The sequence below is a fragment of the Trichomonas vaginalis genome, chromosome II (genome assembly GCF_026262505.1).
Source record: "Trichomonas vaginalis G3 chromosome II, whole genome shotgun sequence".
Taxonomy (NCBI): domain Eukaryota; phylum Parabasalia; order Trichomonadida; family Trichomonadidae; genus Trichomonas; species Trichomonas vaginalis.
In genome coordinates, this window is record NC_067204.1 from 12,581,600 (window position 1) to 12,603,474 (window position 21,875).

Below are 21,875 nucleotides of genomic sequence, written 5' to 3' on the forward strand. Positions count from 1 at the left end.
CTTATTACCAATGTTTCAAGTTCTTGCGGTCATTTATTCTGTAGTTGGTTTTATTTTTGTCATGGAACATGTTTTTCAATACCAACATCTTCATTTGGTCTGCCCATTTGAGGTTTTCTTAAATAATTCATTCCCCTCTCGAGTTCATTGTCTTGTCAAAGTCAGTTTTTATATGAATTTTGCAAACTTTTCGCTTATGCAATGGTCCCATGTACGAATAGGTTCTCTTTTCTTTACCTTTCGTGGGAGCACCATACATTTTCTCAAAAACTTCAAGCAGTTCTGTTTCAGCAGCTCTCATATCATTTACAAACACAACCTTGACTCTATTGACTGTACTGTCATATCTTTTAGTTATATTAAATGTTCTTCCTATCTTATATCTCTTTGTATTGAAGTCCTTCGGTTTCTGAACGATGTAAAGTAAGCCTTCACTGCAACGTTCAGTATCGAATGAACCATATGTTATGAAATTATATCCAACAACTGGGTCAATCCAGAACAAAACTAGTGGTATAAGACTTTTGTCTATAAGATATGCTCTTGTTCCATGAAATGCTACTGATATCATAAGCTCAGGATTTCTTGTCAAAATTTTCTGAGCTGAAGCATTTCTAACCCAGTCGTGTGCTTTCTTTCCAGATGGAGATAAAATGTCTGACAAAGAATATTTTTTGTATTTCTTTGAGTATCTTACGTTTAAATCACCTATTCTAACCACTTTGGTCTCATTGTCTATCTTTTTAACTGTTTCAAACTCAGTGTTTGTCATTTCCTGTTCTTACATACAAAATAAAAAAAATATTTTAAAAAAACTAGCGTTAATTTTATTTTTTCTATCTTGTATAAAAGATATGATTTCATAGAGTTTTTTTACGATTTTCATAGAGTTTTGGCGACCAGGGTTTTTCACCTACTCGCAATTTTTCACGATTTTCATGTTTTTTTTCACGATTTTCGTACGGAATCTCGTTCCTCGGTTTTCCGCGGGTCGCAATTTTTCACGATTTTCATGAGTTTTTTTCACGATTTCAGGGATTTTTTTACGAAGTGTTAAAGTTCACTTCGTCAAAAAAATACAGTTATATCATGATTTTTGGTCATTTTTTCACGATTTTCATGAGTTTTATGCAAGACCGAAAAAAGTCGGTCTAGAGAAATTTCACGATTTTCATGAGTTTTTTTCACGATTTCAGGGATTTTTTTACGAAGTGTTAAAGTTCACTTCGTCAAAAAAATACAGTTATATCATGAAATTTGGTCATTTTTCCAGCAAAAATATATTTTAGGTGGAACCAGGTCACCAGGTCACCAGGTCAAATGAACTTCTCTTAAAATTACTGACAACATGACATTTTGACAACAACACAGGAAATAGATTTCATCGTAAATGTTTTGTCATGATTTCATCGTCAATGAGCGTAAATCAGACAAAAATGAGTTTTGGTTGAAAAAACAGGTGGAGCCAAAAATGGCTCGACCTCAAAACAAGCATTTTGTGAAGAATATACCAACCCGCGGAATTCCGGCGGTTGCTTTTTTTATACAAAATTCAAGAGTTTTGCGTGTTTTCTACGATGTTGTCAAAATGTCATGTTGTCACCATTTTCAAAAAGATGTTAGTTGACCGAGGGACCGAGGGACCGAGGGACCTGGTCTCACCTAAAATATATTTCAGCACAAAATTCAAGAGTTTTGTGTGTTTTCTACGGTGGAGCCAAAAGTGGTTCGACCTCAAAACAAGCATTTTGTGAAGAATATACCAACCCGCGGAATTCCGCGGGTTGCTTTTTATACAAAATTCAACGGGTGAAAAAACAGTACAAGACTAGTTCTGAGATCTCACCACTTCACCTAAAATATATTTTTGCCGAATTCAATAAAAAGAAATGGTTCATTTACTCACAATATTTTTGTACAAAACGACCCCAAACTTTTAACCTCTCTTCTGCAGCTTCTAATGAAATTTTAGCGAGTTCATATTCTCTAAATTCTCTCTTTAAATCTTCTTGTTCCCATTGGTCTAGTTCGTATGGAGAATCTCTATAACCAGAACATATCTCACGTTCATGTTCTATTTGTTTAAGCACATTTTTTCTAACTTCTTGTTCGAACAAAGGTTTTGCATTCTCTACTGTATCTTCAAGTTCTTCTTCATCTAATTTCTCATGAACTTTCTTGTCTATGGAGTCCAGAATTTTTCCAACTGCTATACAATATTTTGGAGAAGCCCACATTGCTATATAGTTTACGAGTCTTGGGTCTACATACGTTCCTCTAACCTGTTTGATTTCATCCGGAATTCCTGCATGAATTTTGTATAAAAAGCAACCGCCGGAATTCCGCGGGTTGGTATATTCTTCACAAAATGCCTTAAAATACTCTTCCCAGGACTTATTTTCCAACAACCTTCTAAAGTCTTTCCCAAACTGCTGACACATATTTGTTGCATTTATATAACCATCCTTGTCTCTACGTAAGACTTCAATACCGTTGTAAGTGCCTTTTGTGAATGTTTCGCCATTAGATTTGTTCGTGAACGTTTTTGCTTCGACTGTCATTTCAGTACGTACAATAAAAATAAAAAATATTTTTGGGTGGCTTAACCGTCGGACATCCGTTTGTGGCTTAACCGTCGGACATTCGTTTGTGGCTTAACCTCAAAACAAGCATTTTGTGAAGAATATACCAACCGCCGGAATTCCGGCGGTTGCTTTTTTATACAAAATTCAACGGGTGAAAGAATACGACGATGAAGTCTCAACAAAACATTGACGTTCATGTTTGACAAAAACATTGACGATGAAGTCTCAACAAAACATTGACGATGAAGTCATGACAAAACATATACGATGAAGTTTATTTCCTGTGTTGTTGTCTAAATGTCATGTTGTCTCATTTTTTCAGAGAAGTTCATTTGACCTGGTGACCTGGTGACCTGGTGACACCTAAAAAAACATCTACCCTAAAATATATTTTTTCTGTCTTAAGGAAATTCATGAAAATTCACCTGTTGAATTTTATATAAAAAGCAACCCGCGGAATTCCGCGGGTTGGTATATTCTTCACAAAATGCTTGTTTTGAGATCTCACCACTTCACCTAAAATATATTTTTCAGTACTTTTTCAGCACTTTTCCGTAGTTGTATATGAAAGACAATTCGAGATAAAAGTCATAGTACAATGGAATAATATGCTGCACACCGTTTGTTGTGAACCAAACTTGAAAGTCAGAGAAACTGTTACTAGGTGGTTCGTAGAATTTAGAAGCAAAGTCATAAAAGTCCTTACCGATACATAGAAAACTGTTGTTGCTTGAACTGAAACTTGCATGACACATGACATTTTGAGGGTCAAACACGTTTCTATAAACTGTCAAATCTGCTGGTGGAAGTATAAATTTAAATGGACCATCTGGTGGTAATGGTTCGTTCTGGTTTAGTAACCGAAGAAATTGTGCCCAAGAACGTTTGTCTACTCCCCAATATAAAAACTCTGTATCTCTTGGAGGGTTAATTTCAATCTTTTGAAATGAAACGGTGGAGTTCATCTTGTTATATTCTAGTTTCAGATAGTATGTTCCATTTAGTAAAGAGTGGTATTTTTCTTGAAATTCCCAGTAGTATTTGTTTATTTGAGTTTGGAAGTCATTTAGAGTTTTCTCAAGACTTTCGTCTGAACGAATTGTAAAGATTTTCATTTCATCAAATTTTTCTATTAGACCATCAGAACCTTTATACTGACCATGAAAATATACTGCGAACATGAAGGCGTTCGTTCTATTTGAAAACAAAACTCTTCTAAATCCTATTGCCTTTGCATCTGAAGGACTTTGAAGCCAACGAACTGGATAGTCAAACCTGTAAGCCCCGGATGAAATTTCTTCATCTGAAATATTCCTACCGGCATTTGTGAAGATATAGTCTAACGGTTTTGTATCTGCTACTTTTGTTCTTTGTTTTTCAACCTGAAGCATTTAATATATGTAAAAATATATGGTTTTAAAAACGTTTTTACTTCATGCAATGTTTTTATTTCATGCAATGTTTTATTTCTGTGCCGTCTTCAAGTATGCCCCAGTATTTCCTTTTCGATATTACATGAACTTCGGAAAATACCTTATCTAGCTTAAAACAGCCCATCTTTTCACCGACCATTCCCATTTCAATGAGTTTGTTATAGCCTTCTTCGTTCGTCATGAGCGCGTCAATGTTCTCATAGTAAACCAAAACTTTGGATTTGACTTCGGAGAAGAATTTGTTGTAGTTGTCAAGGACTGCCTTTGCGAACTGAGGGTAAGACCAATGTTCGACAATAGGTTTTAATGTGGTTACTAAGCCATTTTGACCTTGAGTGAACTCGTACTTCAAAACAAAAGGAGAAAACCTTTCAACAAAGTTGTCGACCTTCTCATAATGTTTACTCTTCATCTTTTGAGGTTTCTTAATGGAATATCCCCATGTCGAATTCATAAGCAATTTGAGTGTCATTGCAAGTTTGGGGTTTGAAGCTTTCCTAATATCATACAGTTGTTGTATGACTTTTCCAACTGTATAGTTCCTTCCCGGGAACTCACCATCTTCGTTTGGAATTCCAGTCGGAATATATTGGACAAACCTCATGTACGCAGCGTTAAGGTCGACATAGTATATCTTTTCGTTTGAGTCGAACTTGTCGCAACCAATTGGTCCAGTTTGTGGAAATTCAAGTGAGTCTCTTATCTTCTGAGAAACTTCTCCTGTTATCTCATAAACATCGTCGAAGCAACCTGTTTCATATAAAACCTTCTGACCTAACTCAGATGCTCTCCAATACAATTTGACGTCAATTGGATGTCTCAATGGAAGTTTGTTTATAGCATCTTGAAGTTCTTGCAACCTCATTGGAAGTTCTTCTGGTTCAGGTTGGTATCCGAACAAACCAACTCCTTGTGGAATTGTGTACTTCTTTTGTGCTAGAACTTTGTCTGGAACAACTTTTGGTCTTGCTAACAATGAAAAGTTTGTTTCGTCTTTTGGTACAAAAGTTTCTGTCAGCTTGTCATCTGGAATTGGTTCCAACAAACCTTTCTCGAAAAGAATGTTTACAGCTCTGACAATGTTGCACTTGCATTTTCCGAACAATGGGTTTGTAAGACTTTCGTTCAACATGAAGTGGTTGTGGACAATTGCAATCTTCAACCATGGCAAGTCTTTGTCAACAACAAATAGTCGTCATGTGAAGAACCTTTAGCTGTAGGTATGTTGACTCGGATATTGACATTTGCCAACGGTGCAATTTTTGCCAATTGACCTCTGAGAATGTACCTTGTCTTCACACATGACTCAAGATACTTCATCTTCTCATCTGTAACAAGACCAGAGTTCCTGAGACATGTAAGAATGCAAGGTTCGTTGACAATTGTTTCAATTGAATTGTAAATTCCATACCTTGTCAAGTCAATGTCAGACTTATTTATGAACGGGAAGTATCCAGCATGTTGTCTGACTGCTTGAGGGTTAGGTTGGTACCATTCGAACTTGACACTTGCAATTCCTTCAATTGCATTCAAAATGTCTGAGTCGGAGTCAACCATTTGTTCTCTCTTTGTAGTCTTGAAAGCGTCAAGAAGCATTGCAGCTGTTGTGACATTGCCATATGCATAGTAAATGTGACCATCCAAATCTGTTATGGTCAATCTGAGATTGTGTCCTTTCTTATTTCCGTCTTGTATGGCAGCAAGTACACCCATGAAGCCTTCTTTGTTCTTTCCTTCGTCAAAGTTTACTGTAAAGGTTCGACCAGAAGTAATTTGACTTCTAACTTCACGGTACTTCTCATATGCATATCTTGTTCTTTCCATGGGAGCATGTGTGTCTTCACCTTTTCCTTTTTTCCTTCTCAAAGGATGCAATTGTTCGTCATGTTTCCAGTAGAATCTGGCAAAGCCGTCGTGTCCTTCAACTTGAGGTTCACTAACATCGAAAGGCATGTCCATAAGACGTTCTTCTTCTAACCTCTCTAGTCTGTTTGGATAATTTGCACGTGCTGTTTCCAAATCCATTTCGTAGCGAAGACCAGACAATTTGTCATAGACTTTTATGGGTCTTCCCTTCCTATATTTAAACTTCTTCGAAACTCTCCAGCCATATCTTTCTAACTCTGCTTTTATTCTAGCAGACCTTCTGTCCATTCTATGTGGGGGCATTTTTATAAAAATAAAAAAATGTTTTTTTCCTTTACTTTACATAACCGCCCGCTGCCATAAGTCTTTGACGCCAACCCATACCAGCTAATGAAGGTTGACTTGGTTTAGTTTCCAAACTAAACTTTGGTTTTGGTTTATCTTCATTTTTTGGTTTCTCTTCTTCTATTGGTTTTTCGTCACTTTTCGGTTCTGCTGACTTTACCTCACTTGCTGGAATAGTTGTGTCGTCAACATCTTCATAAATATCATATGCCATTTGTTTTTGTTTTCCTTTCAACTTTTTGTGTTTGTTGTAAAGTTTAGAATATTTCGACTCTAAGTCAATGAGATGTTCTATAATGAACTGTTGGTCAGTGAAGTAAACTTTTCCATCTGTTGTCTCATAAACTCCTTCAGACTTCAATATTTTATTTGTGAGAGTCTGTTTCTTTTTTGAGATACTAGCCGTTCCATTTCTATGAAAAGTGACTTTGTAGTTGGGGTTTGTATTTCCAGACCTGGCACTTTCTATTATTGAATTTTTCTCTTCATCTGTAAGTTCTTTGACAGGTTTTGACAATGGTTCTGAACTTTTTGTTTGTGGGGTGAGATCCACGGTTTCAACTTCTTCGGTCATTTCATCTCAGTAAAAAATTTTAGTTTGGTTTGTTTTCAACTGGTTGTTTAGGTTTTTTAAGTCGGTCTAAAACTTCCTGAGGTATAGGAAGAACTTGACAAACACGTTGTGTAACTGCTGGAAGCCGACAAATCCATCTTGAACCCATTTGTCTCAATGCTGTATTGTTCATTTCATCTCAGTAAAAAACTTTACATTCCCCACGTTTGAGGCGGTTGAGGTTGGTTATTGTTTACCCATTGTTGTGCATGGTTATATCCTCTGTTAAAGAATCTTTCACCTTGGTCCATATAGTGTCCTGCTTGGTTATAGTAGTCATTTGCTTTGTTATAATAGTTTCCTGCTTGTCTTCCTACATTGTCCATCCATCCTTGAACTTTTCCTCTTGTTTCAGGATTTGGAATAAGATTTGTTGCATCTCGTGCTACATCCCAACCTTTCTGTACAGTTTGTATAATAGGTTGTGCTTTCTCTTTAAGTATACCTAATGTACTCAAAATCTTCCTTCCAACTCCAAATACACCTCTGGCTATTGTTCCCACTGCGGGCAAAAATCTGGATGCAACTCCTGCTAATGCGCCAAATAAACCCATTTCTTATGGGTTAAAAATGACGAATTCAAACAAGGACCCTATGTTTCTAAAGCGACAAAGAAAGCACTCATGGTAAAAATCTTTAGTTCAACACCAAATGCTTGGTTTATGGATATCTTGGAAAACATTCCGAGAGTTAGAACAGATGGACCACCATACTGGCTAATATTTGTCGGTCAAACACAAGATACTGTGAAGCCATACCATTACAGTCCAAAAATATTTTAGATATCTTAGCAGCTTTGACAATATTCGTTGACAAATACCATCCAACAAAACTAACATCTGACTGTGAAAGTTCTTTCAAATCAGACGATATTAAAAACTATCTGCGTTCAAAAAATGTAAACCAATATTTCATTGTCGACCAAAACCATTCTGCTCTTGGTGTCATTGACGGTTGTATAAAAATGTTAAGAGACTTAAACCAACCACAAGGTGGTGAAGCAAATGAAATGTCATATGACGACAAGTATAGACACTTCTCCATGGCAAAGATGAGACAAGTTTTAAATATTTACAATAGCCGTAAACAAAAAGGTTTGGGAAACCACTCCCCGAAGAAATGAAAAACAACCCTGACTTAGAGAAAGACTATATATTTAATAATTTAGTCAAAAGAGACAAACAAGAAAGAATGCCGGGCTTCAAACTTCAGAAAGGTGACAAAGTAAAAATAGAAATACCTAAACGCGACCCATATGAAAATACTATTGACTATGACAACAATGGGAACCCGACAGGTACTCACGTTCGTGTTCGTAAAAATAGAAGAAAGTATACAAGAGAATATTATGAAGTTTTAGGCAAACATGGCAAAATGTACACACTGCAAGCAGAAGATAAAACTACTATTGCCAGACCTCGTTTCAAACTTGTCAAAGTTCAAGGTGGTATACTTTCAAAGACAGTTCCTAACAAATATAAGACAACTCCTGACGAATATGCTAAAGAAGTGGAACATGACGACTAAGCATTTCTATACCATGCGTAAACTGTCATGTAAGGTGGCATGTAGTCTGTTCCATTTCCTGTAGATGTTGTTGTAAAAGTATGTTGGTGGTTTCCAGTTGTATCTGTCCACATTCCATTCCAGTCTACTGGGTCGTTTGGAAAATGAGATCTTGACATAACTTGAATTTGCATTGAAGTCTGAGAAACAGTGTTATATCCTTGTTTGCAAACCCTATGACTATGGTTTCCATTAGAACTTGTTGTACCAGAATGACTATGTGGTGGCAAGTTGTCGACAGATATCGTTTTACTTCCACCTGTTTCCTTTGAAGAGTTTGCACAATACAAAAACCTGTCGACTATTTGTTCCCATGCACCAACACCAAACATTACTTGAGGACCTCTTGCTTCCATAGATGTATAAATAGAACCTACTGGGTTCATTAAATCAAACATATGAGATATTATAGGATTGTCCCTTTTGAACTTAAAATATAGTGCAACTATTTCAGGTTTCTTCTGGTTTGTGTCAGAATATTTTTTATAATATAATCTTATGTTTTCAGGGTAGGTAAAATCTTGACTATAATATTTATTTTTGTCATCTATATAATAGTATACTATTCTCGTTTTTTCTATTGCATTATATCTTTTATATCTATAATATTCTAAATATAATGTTTGCTTTTGTTCATCTGCGTGTAGTGTTCCGTCTTCAGCACCATAGTCATAATAATATGGTGCCGGAGCTGGGTCAGGCAATGTCATATCTGCCATTTCATAAACTCGGAAATATTTTTTTTGTTCGTCTCCATATAAGTTTAAGTAGCAGTTGTTGTCTAATGGAACTTTAACTTGTGTACCATCGTTCTTTTTATAGCTTACATACATTTCATTGTTATTTTTCGGAATGAGTTTATACCGTATACCATTTTTTAAGGAATGTACAAACTCCCATCTAAAATATTTGTTTTCTTCATAGATAGAAAAGTCACCAACAATAGTTTCAATATTTTTTGTTGTTCCAACTAAACTTTGGTATATTTCATTGACATATGTTTTATCTGCTTTTGTCTCTAATGTTTCTTGTAAGTTTGTAATATTTGCAATGGTATGTGTATGTCCAACGTCACTTTTCCTGTTTAAGGTTTCTTGTAAGTTTGTAATATTTGCAATGGTATGTGTATGTCCAACGGCACTTTTCCTGTTTAAGGTTTCTTGTAAGTTTGTAATATTTGCAATGGTATGTGTATGGTTCTTGTCGGCTTTAAGGTCTAAACATCCTGAAACCCATCCTGTATCGGCTTTAGTTTTTAAAATCTTTGACGTCCATTCATGATACCATTCAACCCTTTCTTTAATTTCATTGTCTTTTTCATCCACATATTCCTTATCTGCCTTCTTCACTAACGCACTAGCCACACATGCTAACTCATCGTCAACATATGTTTTATCTGCTTTCTTTTCAACATCCTCTTTCGTTGCATATGTTGCATCTGCTCTGTCATGTTCTTCTTGAACTTTTTCAATGACATACTCTTTGTCAGCTTTGTTGTCAACATCTGCTTTCAAAAGAAGTTCTTTTATAGGTTTCTCGTTTAAGGTTCCTTTTGTTGGATTTATACAAACAGTATGGTTCTTGTTGTCTTGAAACAGAAACTCATCTGTCATTGGGTTTAATGTCAGTTTTAAGCTTCCTTCTTTCAATGACTCAGATATCTTAGAATAGTTTGAAAAGTTTGTTGTGTTCTTATTTAGAGCTTGTATAATGAGTTGTCGGTTGTGTTGTATTTCTCTCATAGACGCTGTTTCATTTGACATTTTTATTCTAGATAAAATATGCTTCCAATAGAAAAGGAAACTTCTAGAGTTGCTACAACTAAACCATTAGATGAACTTTTTACGAATGTCGGTCAAAAGTTTGAGACAGAGACCGTAAAGCATGAAGGCTATCGTTTTGACTACCCGTTAAGATGGCTAAGAGACCCATCCGTCACAAAAGCTATTGGCTTTCGTAGAATGAAGTTCATTTCAGAAGCCATACATGGTTTCCCATTTACGGTCGGTTTTGAAGTTCGATACTATAACAAAGAAAAACGTACGTATGAGAAATTTGAACAGGGAAAACTTTTACAAGTTAGTTTGCTTGTAAACTTAGAAACAACTCTTCAAGCTTTTCAAGAAAAAATAAACGATATCTATCTCGAATATGCAAAACAGTACAACATTGACGAAGGAGAGTACCATCTCGATATTGTTTATGACAGGAAAAATGCAACTGTTAAAATCAACAGAATAGAAGACCTTGGAGAAAACGTTTATATTTCTACAAAATATAACAACTTGGCATGGTATAGATTTTTGAGGATGTTAAATCAGCCTGCAGAATATCCAGTACACCCGGACTTTTATGAAGTCGAAAACCCTAATGGAACATATGAAAATGTTTTCGACTCAGATGCTATTATCGTTCATGCTTCATTTTCTGGCGCCCAAAACTCTTTTTTATGCTTGGCAAATGACTTTTACGAAAAACCTACAAAGCTATATGAACCACCAAGTGGAAGTATTTCAGACTTTCAAGTATGGTTTACAACAGATGGAAGAAAGAGAATAGTTCCATTATACCATGCGTTTTACTTAGAACTTAGTTTCATATACAACTACTATCGAACGGTAAAAATATAATTTTTTAATACGGTTGAGGTGTTGGATTTGGTTGCCAACTAGACTGTGGTGCAGGTTCAGGCTGTTGTATAACAGGAGCTTGTTCTTCTGGTTCAGGGTCTTTAGGTATAATACCAACGAACTGACCTACTCTTTTACCAATATTTTTGACACCGTTCCAAATTCCTCTTCCGACAGATTTTATTCCATTCCATATACCTCTTCCAACATTTCGAAAGAAGTTTCCAATACTACTGAAGAAACCCATTTTACTATATGTAAAAATCTAATGTCCGCCTAGTCTCTTACGTTTCCTGTTGAGTTCCATAGCATTCTTTAACTGGAGCTCATACATTCTGTTTCTCCTCTGGTAGAAAACATACTCTGGGTCAACTCCTGTGTTCGCGTCATCTGCATAGAGTTGTTTATATCCCACTTCAGGGTTTGTATAAAACTCTTTCCATCTCATATTTGCATACCATGGTGGCAAACCTAACGCAGCGTCATTTGACATGGCAGTTTGCATTTGTACATCTGTTGGCACTTGACCATAGTTTGCCATTGCAGTTTGTATTCTAACTTCATTTGGAATATTCTCTGGGTTTGGTTGTCCAGGTTGCTGTGCATTCGCTAAGTTCTGTGCGTCCATTTAATATTAGATAAAAATATCTCTTACGAGTACATATACTGAACATTTGCAGGCATCGGTTCATCTTCATATTCTCTGTACTTTTCTGCCACGTCAAAGAAATAGATGACACAATGGAAAAAACCTAAAACAAGTAGTCCTATTTCAAACCACATTTACTTACCAATAAAATTTCTTTGTTATGACACTTTCTCCGGTTTATAGGACCTCTCTCATATTCTATCTTGTCATATCTAAACTCATAGTCATGTATGTCCTCTAACCATCTCATAACGGTTTCCAAACCACTTTTATCGGATGTAAAGTAAAAGCATGGACAGTTATGTAAAACGTCTAAAGTTTCTAAAGAGTCTCTCAAAGTCCAGTCTACTTGGTATTGAAAATCCCATGTGTTATAGAACGGCGGGTCCACTATAAAGAAAACATTTTCCTTGTCTTTATATTTTTCATACAACTCTGTCCAATGACATCTCACAAACTCTATACCCTCAGTATATTTTTCTATGTTCTTTTTGAAAACCTTTGTATAGTTAAGATATAAAACTTTTGACATAAGTGTTTCAATGTCATGAACTCTTATAGAACCACTATATAATAGTCTAGCAGATATACTATCCCAGTCTATATATTCTGCTTTTTTCAAAACCTCTCTCACAATATCTTTCTTATCTAATGGTATACTTTCCATCTTACCTATAGGTATCTTTTCTTTCAACTCACTCAATATTTTGTTTGTGTCTGGTATATGTTTGAGACGGTTCATATAGTTGTCGAAGTCATTGCATATAATCTTTGAGTCAGGAAATACAGTATGGCACAAATGGGATATATAGAAACTTCCACCGAACAAATCTACAAATGTTAGACCATTCGGTAGTTTCTTAAGTTCTCTCAATAGAATATCTTTACATCTACTCTTATTTCCAAAGAAGGGTAACGGTGGTTTTGTAAAATTCATTTTATATATATAATAAAAATGTTTTTTCCTGAAAAGTGACAGAAAAGTGACTGGGGCTAGAGGGCACGAAGTGCCTGGAAGCCCCAATACCTTTTTTTTTCATACCAGCTAATGAAGGTTGACTTGGTTTAGTTTGGAAACTAAACTTTGGTTTTGGTTTATCTTCAGTTTTTGGTTTTTCTTCTTCTATCGGTTTTTCGTCACTTTTCGGTTCCTCTGACTTTCTCATATTTTACTTCTAGCAGGCCCTCCTGGATCTGGTAAGACTACTCTTATCCGTATTATTGCAAAACATTGCGGATTTCATACAGTTGAATTAAATGCTTCAGATGATGCATCAGTTGACAGAAATCAAATGATTCTCCAAAACCAACTTAATTTTGAACCCGTTTTTGGAGCAAAAACCAAGCCATTGATGGTTTTTGAAGAATTAGATGGAATTGGAACAATTAGCGACAGTGTTCTGAAGGCGATCACTGGAAATGCTAGCCGTCCAGTTGTCATCATTGTGAACGATGGTTACGCTCAAAGTCTTAAGAATATTCGCTCAATTGCAACTTTCATCAAATTACCACCTCCAAATTCTACGCAATTCAAAGAACGAATAAGATATATTTGCAAGAATGAAGAAATCGATATTTCTACGCAAGCAATTAACGAAGTTGCCGAGATTTCGAAATACGATATTCGCACTGCCTTAAATACCATTAGTTTCTTAAGAGCAAGGCAGCCGATATCAGCAGATACAGTTCATCTCCTTCCTGTTGGCCTGAAGAACTCTTCTCTCACTCCTTTCGACGTTTGGACAACTTTATTTACTGCGAGCAAGTCGTTTAAGGATTGTGCGAACGAAGTTGAGATCTTTGGCAACACAAGACTTATTTCTACCGGTATTCTCGAGAATCTTGAGAATATAAGAAACGCAGATCCGACAAGAAAAAGATTAGTCGAAATGTTCGATAATCTTTGTTACGCTGATGTTCTAGGAGACTCAGAAGCATCAGATATGGCCATTGCAAGCTGTTCCAAGCTTTGTGGTGTTCAAAATGTTGGAAGAAACATCGCATTTCCAACTTCTTCACTCGGATTCGAAGGATCTATGAGGTCAACTGCCAATTCATCGATGCTGAAGAACCCTGTGTTCAGAACTGGCATTGATGTATATCGTAGAATCCTTTGTTTGCCACAAGAACAAATTAATTATGTCATCAATAGGCAAGGAGAGTCATTAAGGAAAAGAATCACTGCTATGCATCAATGCATTAAGATTTCTTATAAGAAGAATGCATTTGGACACTATACTTCCGTTCCTGATGTTGATAATATTATTGGTTTGAATAATTTCTCAATAAATAACTTAACAAAGTACAGAGAATGTATTCAAACTGAGATTGAATCACAGGGATCACTTCTAAAAGAACTTTCCATTACAGGAACTCGTATTCAGGATAAACTTGGCAAATCACAGAGAAGAGATCCAATCAGAAACTTCTGGGGTGAAGAAATGGACTTAACCCAAACTCAGGAAACCCAAAGAAACACAGGTGGCCTCAAATTTACTTATAATGAAGGTTTCACCAACGCTGTAAGAAGAAAAGTCTTGGTTCAGAGAATTTTAATGGTCTAATATATCTTGTTTTTATATCATTATTTTTTTGTCTTTATATTATGAATACGTTATAGAATAAAAGAATTATATTAAACAAGTCTTTTATGATTGAGTTGAAATTTGTTTTTCTATTAAATGGTTTATATCTATGAAATAAGAGATTACAATTGAGAAATGTAGTTCAAAAAAGATTACACTATCGGATTCAGTCTTAAAAAGCATTCAGGTAATTCATAAATAATCAAAAAATGGAAAACAAATAGTTTATATATATAAGAGTTTTGGAACAAAGTCTTCAAAGACTCTCTCAAGTAGTCTTTGAAGACTTTCTTTTTCAATCAAATACTGATTGAAGACTTAGTTTCACATTTGAAGTATTTGTACGGATTTTGTATCTCATGATACTAATAAAGGAATGAGTTTGAATAAAAAAAGTGGCATTTAGTTTACTATTTCTTTTTTCAATATAAAATAATTATATCGGAAAAAGAATTATTAGATATTTGTAGCACCATGTTCAACTAAGAAAGTGATAATACTTGTTGCTTTAATTTTGGTAGCAATACCAAGAGGGCATTCATTAATATCGAAAGGATTTCATAAAATAATGATAAATATGAAGAGAAAGATAATGTTATAATACGATGATAAATATGAAAAGAAAGAGAATACCATAAAACAATGATAAATATTTAAAAAAGGATAATGTAATAAAACAATGATAAATATGAAAAGAAAGAAAATGTAATATAACAATGATAAATATGAAAAGAAAGATAATGTAATATAACAATAATAAATATGAAAAGAAAGAGAATTCTATCAAACAATGATAAATATGAAAAGAGAGAGAATAAGTTTCATGTTAACATCTGCACCATGTTCAACTAGGAATTGAACAATTTCTATTGAATTCGATTTGATTGCAATACTAAGGGGGCATTCATTAATATCGAAAGAATTTGATAAAACAATGATAAATATGAAAAGAAAGAAAATGTAATATAACAATGATAAATATGAAAAGAAAGATAATTAAATAAAACAATGATAAATATGAAAAGAAAGATAATTAAATAAAACAATGATAAATATGAAAAGAAAGATAATGTAATATAACAATAATAAATATGAAAAGAAAGAGAATTATATAAAACAATGATAAATATGAAAAGAAAGAGAATAAGTTTCATATTAACATCTGCACCATGTTCAACTAGGAATTGAACAATTTCTATTGAATTCGATTTGATTGCAATACTAAGGGGGCATTCATTAATATCGAAAGAATTTGATAAAACAATGATAAATATGAAAAGAAAGAAAATTAAATAAAACAATGATAAATATGAAAAGAAAGAAAATTAAATAAAACAATGATAAATATGAAAAGAAAGAAAATGTCATAAAACAATGATAAATATGAAAAGAAAGATAATTAAATAAAACAATAATAAATATGAAGAGAAAGAGAATAAGTTTCATGTTAACATCTGCACCATGTTCAACTAGGAATTGAACAATTTCTATTGAATTCGATTTGATTGCAATACTAAGGGGGCATTCATTAATATCGAAAGAATTTGATAAAACAATGATAAATATGAAAAGAAAGAGAATTCTATCAAACAATGATAAATATGAAAAGAGAGAGAATAAGTTTCATGTTAACATCTGCACCATGTTCAACTAGGAATTGAACAATTTCTATTGAATTCGATTTGATTGCAATACTAAGGGGGCATTCATTAATATCGAAAGAATTTGATAAAACAATGATAAATATGAAAAGAAAGATAATGTTATAAAATAATGATAAATATGAAAAGAAAGAGAATTCCATAAAACAATGATAAATATGAAAAGAGAGAGAATAAGTTTCATGTTAACATCTGCACCATGTTCAACTAGGAATTGAACAATTTCTATTGAATTCGATTTGATTGCAATACTAAGGGGGCATTCATTAATATCGAAAGAATTTGATAAAACAATGATAAATATGAAAAGAAAGAAAATGTAATATAACAATGATAAATATGAAAAGAAAGAGAATTCCATAAAACAATGATAAATATGAAAAGAAAGAAAATGTCATAAAACAATGATAAATATGAAAAGAAAGAGAATTCTATCAAACAATGATAAATATGAAAAGAAAGATAATGTCATAAAACAATGAAAAATATGAAGAGAAAGAGAATAAGTTTCATGTTAACATCTGCACCATGTTCAACTAGGAATTGAACAATTTCTATTGAATTCGATTTGATTGCAATACTAAGAGGAAACTCATTAATATCGAGAGAATTTTATAAAACAATGATAAATATGAAGAGAAAGAGAATGTCATAAAACAATGATAAATATGAAAAGAAAGATAATGTAATATAACAATAATAAATATGAAAAGAAAGAGAATGTGATAAAACAATGATAAATATGAAGAGAAAGAGAATTCTATCAAACAATGATAAATATTTAAAAAAGGATAATGTAATAAAACAATGATAAATATGAAAAGAAAGAAAATGTAATATAACAATGATAAATATGAAAAGAAAGATAATGTCATAAAACAATGATAAATATGAAAAGAAAGAAAATGTAATAAAACAATGATAAATATGAAAAGAAAGAAAATGTAATATAACAATGATAAATATGAAAAGAAAGATAATGTCATAAAACAATGAAAAATATGAAGAGAAAGAGAATTCTATCAAACAATGATAAATATGAAAAGAGAGAGAATAAGTTTCATGTTAACATCTGCACCATGTTCAACTAGGAATTGAACAATTTCTATTGAATTCGCTTTGATTGCAATACTAAGGGGGCATTCATTAATATCGAAAGAATGTCATAAAACAATGATAAATATGAAAAGAAAGAAAATGTCATAAAACAATGATAAATATGAAAAGAAAGATAATGTCATAAAACAATGAAAAATATGAAGAGAAAGAGAATTCTATCAAACAATGATAAATATGAAAAGAAAGATAATGTAATATAACAATAATAAATATGAAAAGAAAGATAATGCCATAAAATAATGATAAATATGAAAAGAAAGAGAATGCCATAAAACAATGAAAAATATGAAGAGAAAGAGAATTCTATCAAACAATGATAAATATGAAGAGAAAGAGAATTCTATCAAACAATGATAAATATGAAAAGAAAGATAATTAAATAAAACAATAATAAATATGAAAAGAAAGAAAATGTCATAAAACAATGATAAATATGAAAAGAAAGATAATTAAATAAAACAATAATAAATATGAAAAGAAATAGATCATGAATTTTGTTGATATCTTCTCCATTAGAAAGTAAATAAGATGCAACATCATAATTTCCGAAATGCATATTTTCTGCTATTGAATCGGGAGTTTGTCCAAAATTTGATTGAAGGTACTCAACAATTTCATAGTGTCGATAATTCAATGCTTTATTAATCATGTTATCAAATGATTTACCTTCTTCTATCATTTGCATAAAAATGTTTTGATTTCCGCCTTGAACAGCATATTTTTCGGAGTAATCAGTGTATTGAGCTCCTAAATTTTTCAAGTAATTGAAACATAATTCTGAGCCATATTTAATTGCACAATCAAGTGGTGTGATTTTATTACTCTCCTGATTAATATCAAGGTTTGGGAATTTACTCTTAAGATCATCAATTTTATCCCATGCAATATAGTATAAAGGAGAATCTGTTGAATATAAATTCAGAATTTCTTCTTCTTTTATTTTAGGTTTGAAGTTTTCAAATTTGAAGCCTTGATAATGTAGAAGTGTCGCCAATTTCTCATTATCTGGTTTATTGATGTATGAAAATGCGTTTGATATCTTTTGGTAAAGTTCTGAAAATAATTTAATTTCTTTATCACGAATTTGTGAAAAAACATCAATCAAACGAAGCGCCATTTGGATAGTTATTTTGTTGGTTGTTATTAATTCGATAATTTGCGAAGATAATTGTATAATATTATTGGAATTGATGCCCCAAATAATTTTTGATGCTTGATCTGGGTATTCGAATACCTTAATTGGCTTAAGGTCACTGTAATTGCACCAATTTTCTTTTTTTGGCTGCTGTGAACTTGTCATGCTTTTTAAAAAATTTGACTAGCCAAAACTCACTTCACTGAAATACCCGGAAAAATTTGTAAAAAATTAGTCTGTGACACTTTATGTCTTAAAAATGTGAGTTAGAGAGAAAGAATTTTGAATTATTGATGTTTCCGAGCAATGATTCCACAAGAAAACTTATTAAAATTTGTTCTGTGTATAACACCTCATTAAACTACAAGTGTAAACAATTTGCAAATGTAAAGTACAATTTAGAATCATTCGTGAATCTGGAATTTTATAGCATACGATTATTTTTCCATTGAAAAAAATTCGCCAAAAACTTGATATATGTAATCTTTGTTATGTATTCTTTATATAATTTTTTTTCAATAAAAATAATCGTACACTACAAAATTATAAATTTAGAATCAGTTGTGAATCTGGAATTTTGTTGCATACGATAATTTTTCTATTTAATCTCCCTAAAAATGGCCTGAAAACGTATTAGCTAATACAAGCAAGGTTAGCTAATGAATCTATCCATATAAAATTCATGTCTAATCTTGTTTGCAAAGCGAATAAGCTTCAGTTCTCATATGAGTGTCAAAAAGGTGAGGATATAATAGGGAGAGTATCACCGAGTCACCCAGCTTAGTTCACTTTTTGATGGGAAATAACCGTTTTTCACCAAAACATTTTTTTTCACCAAAAAAATGGGTACGTTATATACAAAAATAATTGTACACTTCAAAATTCCTTATAGATTCACCTCTGAATTCCAAATGATAGTTTTGTAGCATTTTTTAAAAAAATGCTACAAAATTAACATCATTCTTCCAAAAATTGAGTTTCACTCAATTTTTGGAAGAATGATTGGAATTTTATTATGAATACATGTCTGTCACTTTTTAAGGATGCATTACTTTTTGTAAAATGTCAGTCACCCATCTCTCCCGTGAAATTTTTGAGGTTTTTCGCTTGCATTTGATAATCTTTCACTTAATGATTATGCATGGTTTACACGCAAATCGCATCATTCTCTATGCGTTCGCTATGAATATGGACAGATTTTTATAAGTTCATGTGTTGATTTTTGTGCTAAAGGTGTATTAGTTGCTTGAACTAACCGGATCTCTGAATCTTTAATAATTTCACCAATGTTATTTAAAACATCATGTGACTTCTTTAAAAATTGCATATAAATTTTAGAAAACGCAAATTGAGAATCATGCAAATATTTTTACGGAAAAGCAAATTGAGAATCATGTGCCGTTGTAGAGATTGAAATGAAATGTTTTGTAATGTCACTTTTTATTGCGATGACACACAAGGTAACTTTTGATCAAAGGATGGAAGAATTTGCAATCACCACGAACCGTGGTTTTATGATTTACGAATTCGCAACCGGAACATTGCTTTATGAAGCAATGTTTCCAGGAGGCGGCGCACTTTGCATTTCTCTTCTTTCAGACTCGAATGTTATCGCATGTTGTGGAGATGACTCTCGCGAGGGATTCTCTGCCAACACAGTTGTTATATGGGATCGTAAAGATAACAAAGTTATTGGTCTTTTCCAAGTTGAAAATAAGATATTAGACTTAAAATTCAAATTAGATTACATTATCGTTGCTCATGGAACCAAGATTTCATTTCACGACAGCTTCGATTTTACAGAAAAACTAATGTGCACAAATCCGATCCAAGATCAGCTTGCTTTTGCTATTGTCCCATCAAGCACGATATATTATACAGCATTACCAGCAAAGAATTCGAAATCAATACAGATTATAGATTATCACGATCCGAATTACGTTCTTGGCATAATTCCAATAAATGTAACAAAAGTGAACTGCGTTGCTTTCGATCGCAAGGGCGAGCTAGTGGCAATCGTTACCGATGAAGGCAAGAATATTCAGCTCTGGGATGTTTATGAATTGAAACTCGTAGCTACATATAAGCGCGGCATGCGCTCATGCAATGTTACTGGTATTGACTTCGACAGCTTGTCATCTTTCTTCATTATGACTACTTTAAGAGGTACATTGCACGCATTTGCAATTCCGACACCCAAAGAAAGAGAAACAATAGATCCTAAGTCACCAATGCGATCTAAGTTCAGCTTCGAAATTCCAAAAGGCATCAACTTCCACTGCCGTTTCGATTTAGCCGGTTATATGATAACTGGCATTTCCGAAAACGGCGCATTCAGGAAGTTCAGACTTGATATCGAAAAGAATCAAATTGTTTCTGAATCAGAACTCCAACTTAGTTTATAATATTTATTTCTTATTATTATAAAAACTATGCAGTAAGTATTAACTTTCATTGGTGTTTACTCCCCTAAAGATTGTTCTCGTTTAAAATCGATAAAAAAAAATAAAATAATTTTTTTTACTCCATGAATTTCATAAAAATAAAACTCAATACTTTCATATTTTGCTCGTTTTCACGATAAATATTTCTTGGTTTTAGATAAATTGTTAAATTAAATCAAATTGATATATAATACTTGATATACATGCAATTCTCCAACCATAATGACAAACAATCTTGTGTAGTATAATTATAAGAGTATTTTATGTTCTAGAAATAATATTATAGCATTAAATTGAATATGATTTTGTTGAAGTTCATGATTTATCAATTGAAATTATTCAAAATAGATCATGATTGATCCATAGAACTATGATGCTATGTATTTGAGGGGAGATCGTTATTAATTTTGATGAAATTTTTCGTTTTTACATCAAAATTGAGGTAAAAATAATCGTTTTCAAATGTCTCAAACTCTCACTTCAGAGATTGTACTCAAAAAGACAAAGAATGATTCACTTAACTCTGTTAAGAATCTAAACTTGTGGGGCTACAGTCTCAAGGATATCTCAGAAATAAAGAATTTACCAAATTTGGAAACTTGCGCTTTATCAGTTAACGAAATAGATAGTCTCGAACCATTTTCACACTGCAAGCACCTTCAAGAACTCTTCCTTCGTAAAAATAAAATTGCCGAATTTCAACAATTAAAATACTTAATGGAATTACCAAATCTTAAAGTATTATGGCTTTCAGATAATCCAATTACAAACCTCGATGACTACAGATTATTTACAATTGCTCTTCTTCCAAATCTTACAAAATTAGATCAAGTAGACATCACAGAAGAAGAAAGACAAGCAGCTCGTCAAAAGTTCCCTGATCCGGTTTCAAAATTATCTTCTCCTGAACCAGAACCAGCTGCTCAAGAAACACCAGAACAAGAAGCAGCTTTGAACGCAATCAGAGCTTTATTGCCCCATATGGGACCAACAGAGCTTACCGCACTTCGTGCTGCTGTTATTACAGCTCGTACAAAGAAATAATTTAAATTATCCATAATTACTTGTATACTTATTCAATGCAATCATCATATTTACGAAAAAAAAGTTGACTGTGTTATTTAAAAACAAATTATTTTTTTTATATAAAAATATTAACTGGTAACTATATCCTTGCACGCGCTAATTGATATCTCTTAGAAATTTTATGAACATGTTACTTAGAATGAAGCCTAAAATAATAA

At 32.9% G+C, this 21,875-nt stretch overlaps 13 protein-coding genes and 1 pseudogene across 14 annotated transcripts, besides 1 other annotated feature; 4 read left to right on the forward strand and 10 right to left on the reverse strand.

Annotated features, from left to right (window-relative positions):
• Positions 1 to 9,604: part of a mobile genetic element that runs on past the window's edge.
• TVAGG3_0533660 lies at positions 1,899 to 2,452 on the reverse strand (annotated as a pseudogene). Its single transcript has one exon. A coding segment is annotated over exon 1 (554 nt).
• TVAGG3_0533670 (uncharacterized protein) lies at positions 3,116 to 3,976 on the reverse strand (the record flags this gene model as incomplete). The annotated part of the gene is made up of 1 exon (XM_051237684.1): positions 3,116 to 3,976. The coding sequence occupies one exon, from the start codon at positions 3,974 to 3,976 to the stop codon at positions 3,116 to 3,118; it is 861 nt and encodes a 286-aa protein (XP_051095508.1).
• TVAGG3_0533680 (DNA/RNA polymerases family) lies at positions 4,032 to 4,622 on the reverse strand (the record flags this gene model as incomplete). Its single annotated transcript, XM_051237685.1, has 1 exon — positions 4,032 to 4,622. One exon carries the CDS (start codon positions 4,620 to 4,622, stop codon positions 4,032 to 4,034), a length of 591 nt encoding a protein of 196 aa, XP_051095509.1.
• TVAGG3_0533690 (uncharacterized protein) lies at positions 5,377 to 6,172 on the reverse strand (the record flags this gene model as incomplete). The annotated part of the gene is made up of 1 exon (XM_051237686.1): positions 5,377 to 6,172. A coding segment is annotated over one exon (796 nt), but the record flags the coding sequence as incomplete, so codon positions are not given.
• On the reverse strand, positions 6,219 to 6,803 carry TVAGG3_0533700 (phage tail repeat-like family; the record flags this gene model as incomplete). The annotated part of the gene is made up of 1 exon (XM_051237687.1): positions 6,219 to 6,803. One exon carries the CDS (start codon positions 6,801 to 6,803, stop codon positions 6,219 to 6,221), a length of 585 nt encoding a protein of 194 aa, XP_051095511.1.
• Positions 6,823 to 6,975, reverse strand: TVAGG3_0533710 (uncharacterized protein; the record flags this gene model as incomplete). The annotated part of the gene is made up of 1 exon (XM_051237688.1): positions 6,823 to 6,975. One exon carries the CDS (start codon positions 6,973 to 6,975, stop codon positions 6,823 to 6,825), a length of 153 nt encoding a protein of 50 aa, XP_051095512.1.
• TVAGG3_0533720 (uncharacterized protein) lies at positions 6,995 to 7,396 on the reverse strand (the record flags this gene model as incomplete). The annotated part of the gene is made up of 1 exon (XM_051237689.1): positions 6,995 to 7,396. The coding sequence occupies one exon, from the start codon at positions 7,394 to 7,396 to the stop codon at positions 6,995 to 6,997; it is 402 nt and encodes a 133-aa protein (XP_051095513.1).
• Positions 9,605 to 10,369: 765 nt separating the features above from the next.
• Positions 10,370 to 11,038, forward strand: TVAGG3_0533730 (uncharacterized protein; the record flags this gene model as incomplete). Its single annotated transcript, XM_001304053.1, has 1 exon — positions 10,370 to 11,038. The coding sequence occupies one exon, from the start codon at positions 10,370 to 10,372 to the stop codon at positions 11,036 to 11,038; it is 669 nt and encodes a 222-aa protein (XP_001304054.1).
• A 4-nt stretch (positions 11,039 to 11,042) lies between these two features.
• TVAGG3_0533740 (serine threonine-protein phosphatase family) lies at positions 11,043 to 11,285 on the reverse strand (the record flags this gene model as incomplete). Its single annotated transcript, XM_001304052.1, has 1 exon — positions 11,043 to 11,285. One exon carries the CDS (start codon positions 11,283 to 11,285, stop codon positions 11,043 to 11,045), a length of 243 nt encoding a protein of 80 aa, XP_001304053.1.
• Positions 11,286 to 11,303: 18 nt separating this feature from the next.
• TVAGG3_0533750 (uncharacterized protein) lies at positions 11,304 to 11,666 on the reverse strand (the record flags this gene model as incomplete). The annotated part of the gene is made up of 1 exon (XM_001304051.1): positions 11,304 to 11,666. The coding sequence occupies one exon, from the start codon at positions 11,664 to 11,666 to the stop codon at positions 11,304 to 11,306; it is 363 nt and encodes a 120-aa protein (XP_001304052.1).
• A 1,174-nt stretch (positions 11,667 to 12,840) lies between these two features.
• Positions 12,841 to 14,315, forward strand: TVAGG3_0533760 (ATP binding; the record flags this gene model as incomplete). The annotated part of the gene is made up of 1 exon (XM_001304050.1): positions 12,980 to 14,251. The coding sequence occupies one exon, from the start codon at positions 12,980 to 12,982 to the stop codon at positions 14,249 to 14,251; it is 1,272 nt and encodes a 423-aa protein (XP_001304051.1).
• A 3,080-nt stretch (positions 14,316 to 17,395) lies between these two features.
• On the reverse strand, positions 17,396 to 18,352 carry TVAGG3_0533770 (protein ubiquitination; the record flags this gene model as incomplete). Its single annotated transcript, XM_001304049.1, has 1 exon — positions 17,396 to 18,352. The coding sequence occupies one exon, from the start codon at positions 18,350 to 18,352 to the stop codon at positions 17,396 to 17,398; it is 957 nt and encodes a 318-aa protein (XP_001304050.1).
• Positions 18,353 to 19,640: 1,288 nt separating this feature from the next.
• On the forward strand, positions 19,641 to 20,718 carry TVAGG3_0533780 (phosphatidylinositol-3,5-bisphosphate binding; the record flags this gene model as incomplete). The annotated part of the gene is made up of 1 exon (XM_001304048.2): positions 19,666 to 20,592. The coding sequence occupies one exon, from the start codon at positions 19,666 to 19,668 to the stop codon at positions 20,590 to 20,592; it is 927 nt and encodes a 308-aa protein (XP_001304049.1).
• A 369-nt stretch (positions 20,719 to 21,087) lies between these two features.
• TVAGG3_0533790 (uncharacterized protein) lies at positions 21,088 to 21,807 on the forward strand (the record flags this gene model as incomplete). The annotated part of the gene is made up of 1 exon (XM_001304047.1): positions 21,094 to 21,675. The coding sequence occupies one exon, from the start codon at positions 21,094 to 21,096 to the stop codon at positions 21,673 to 21,675; it is 582 nt and encodes a 193-aa protein (XP_001304048.1).
• Positions 21,808 to 21,875: the final 68 nt, after the last annotated feature.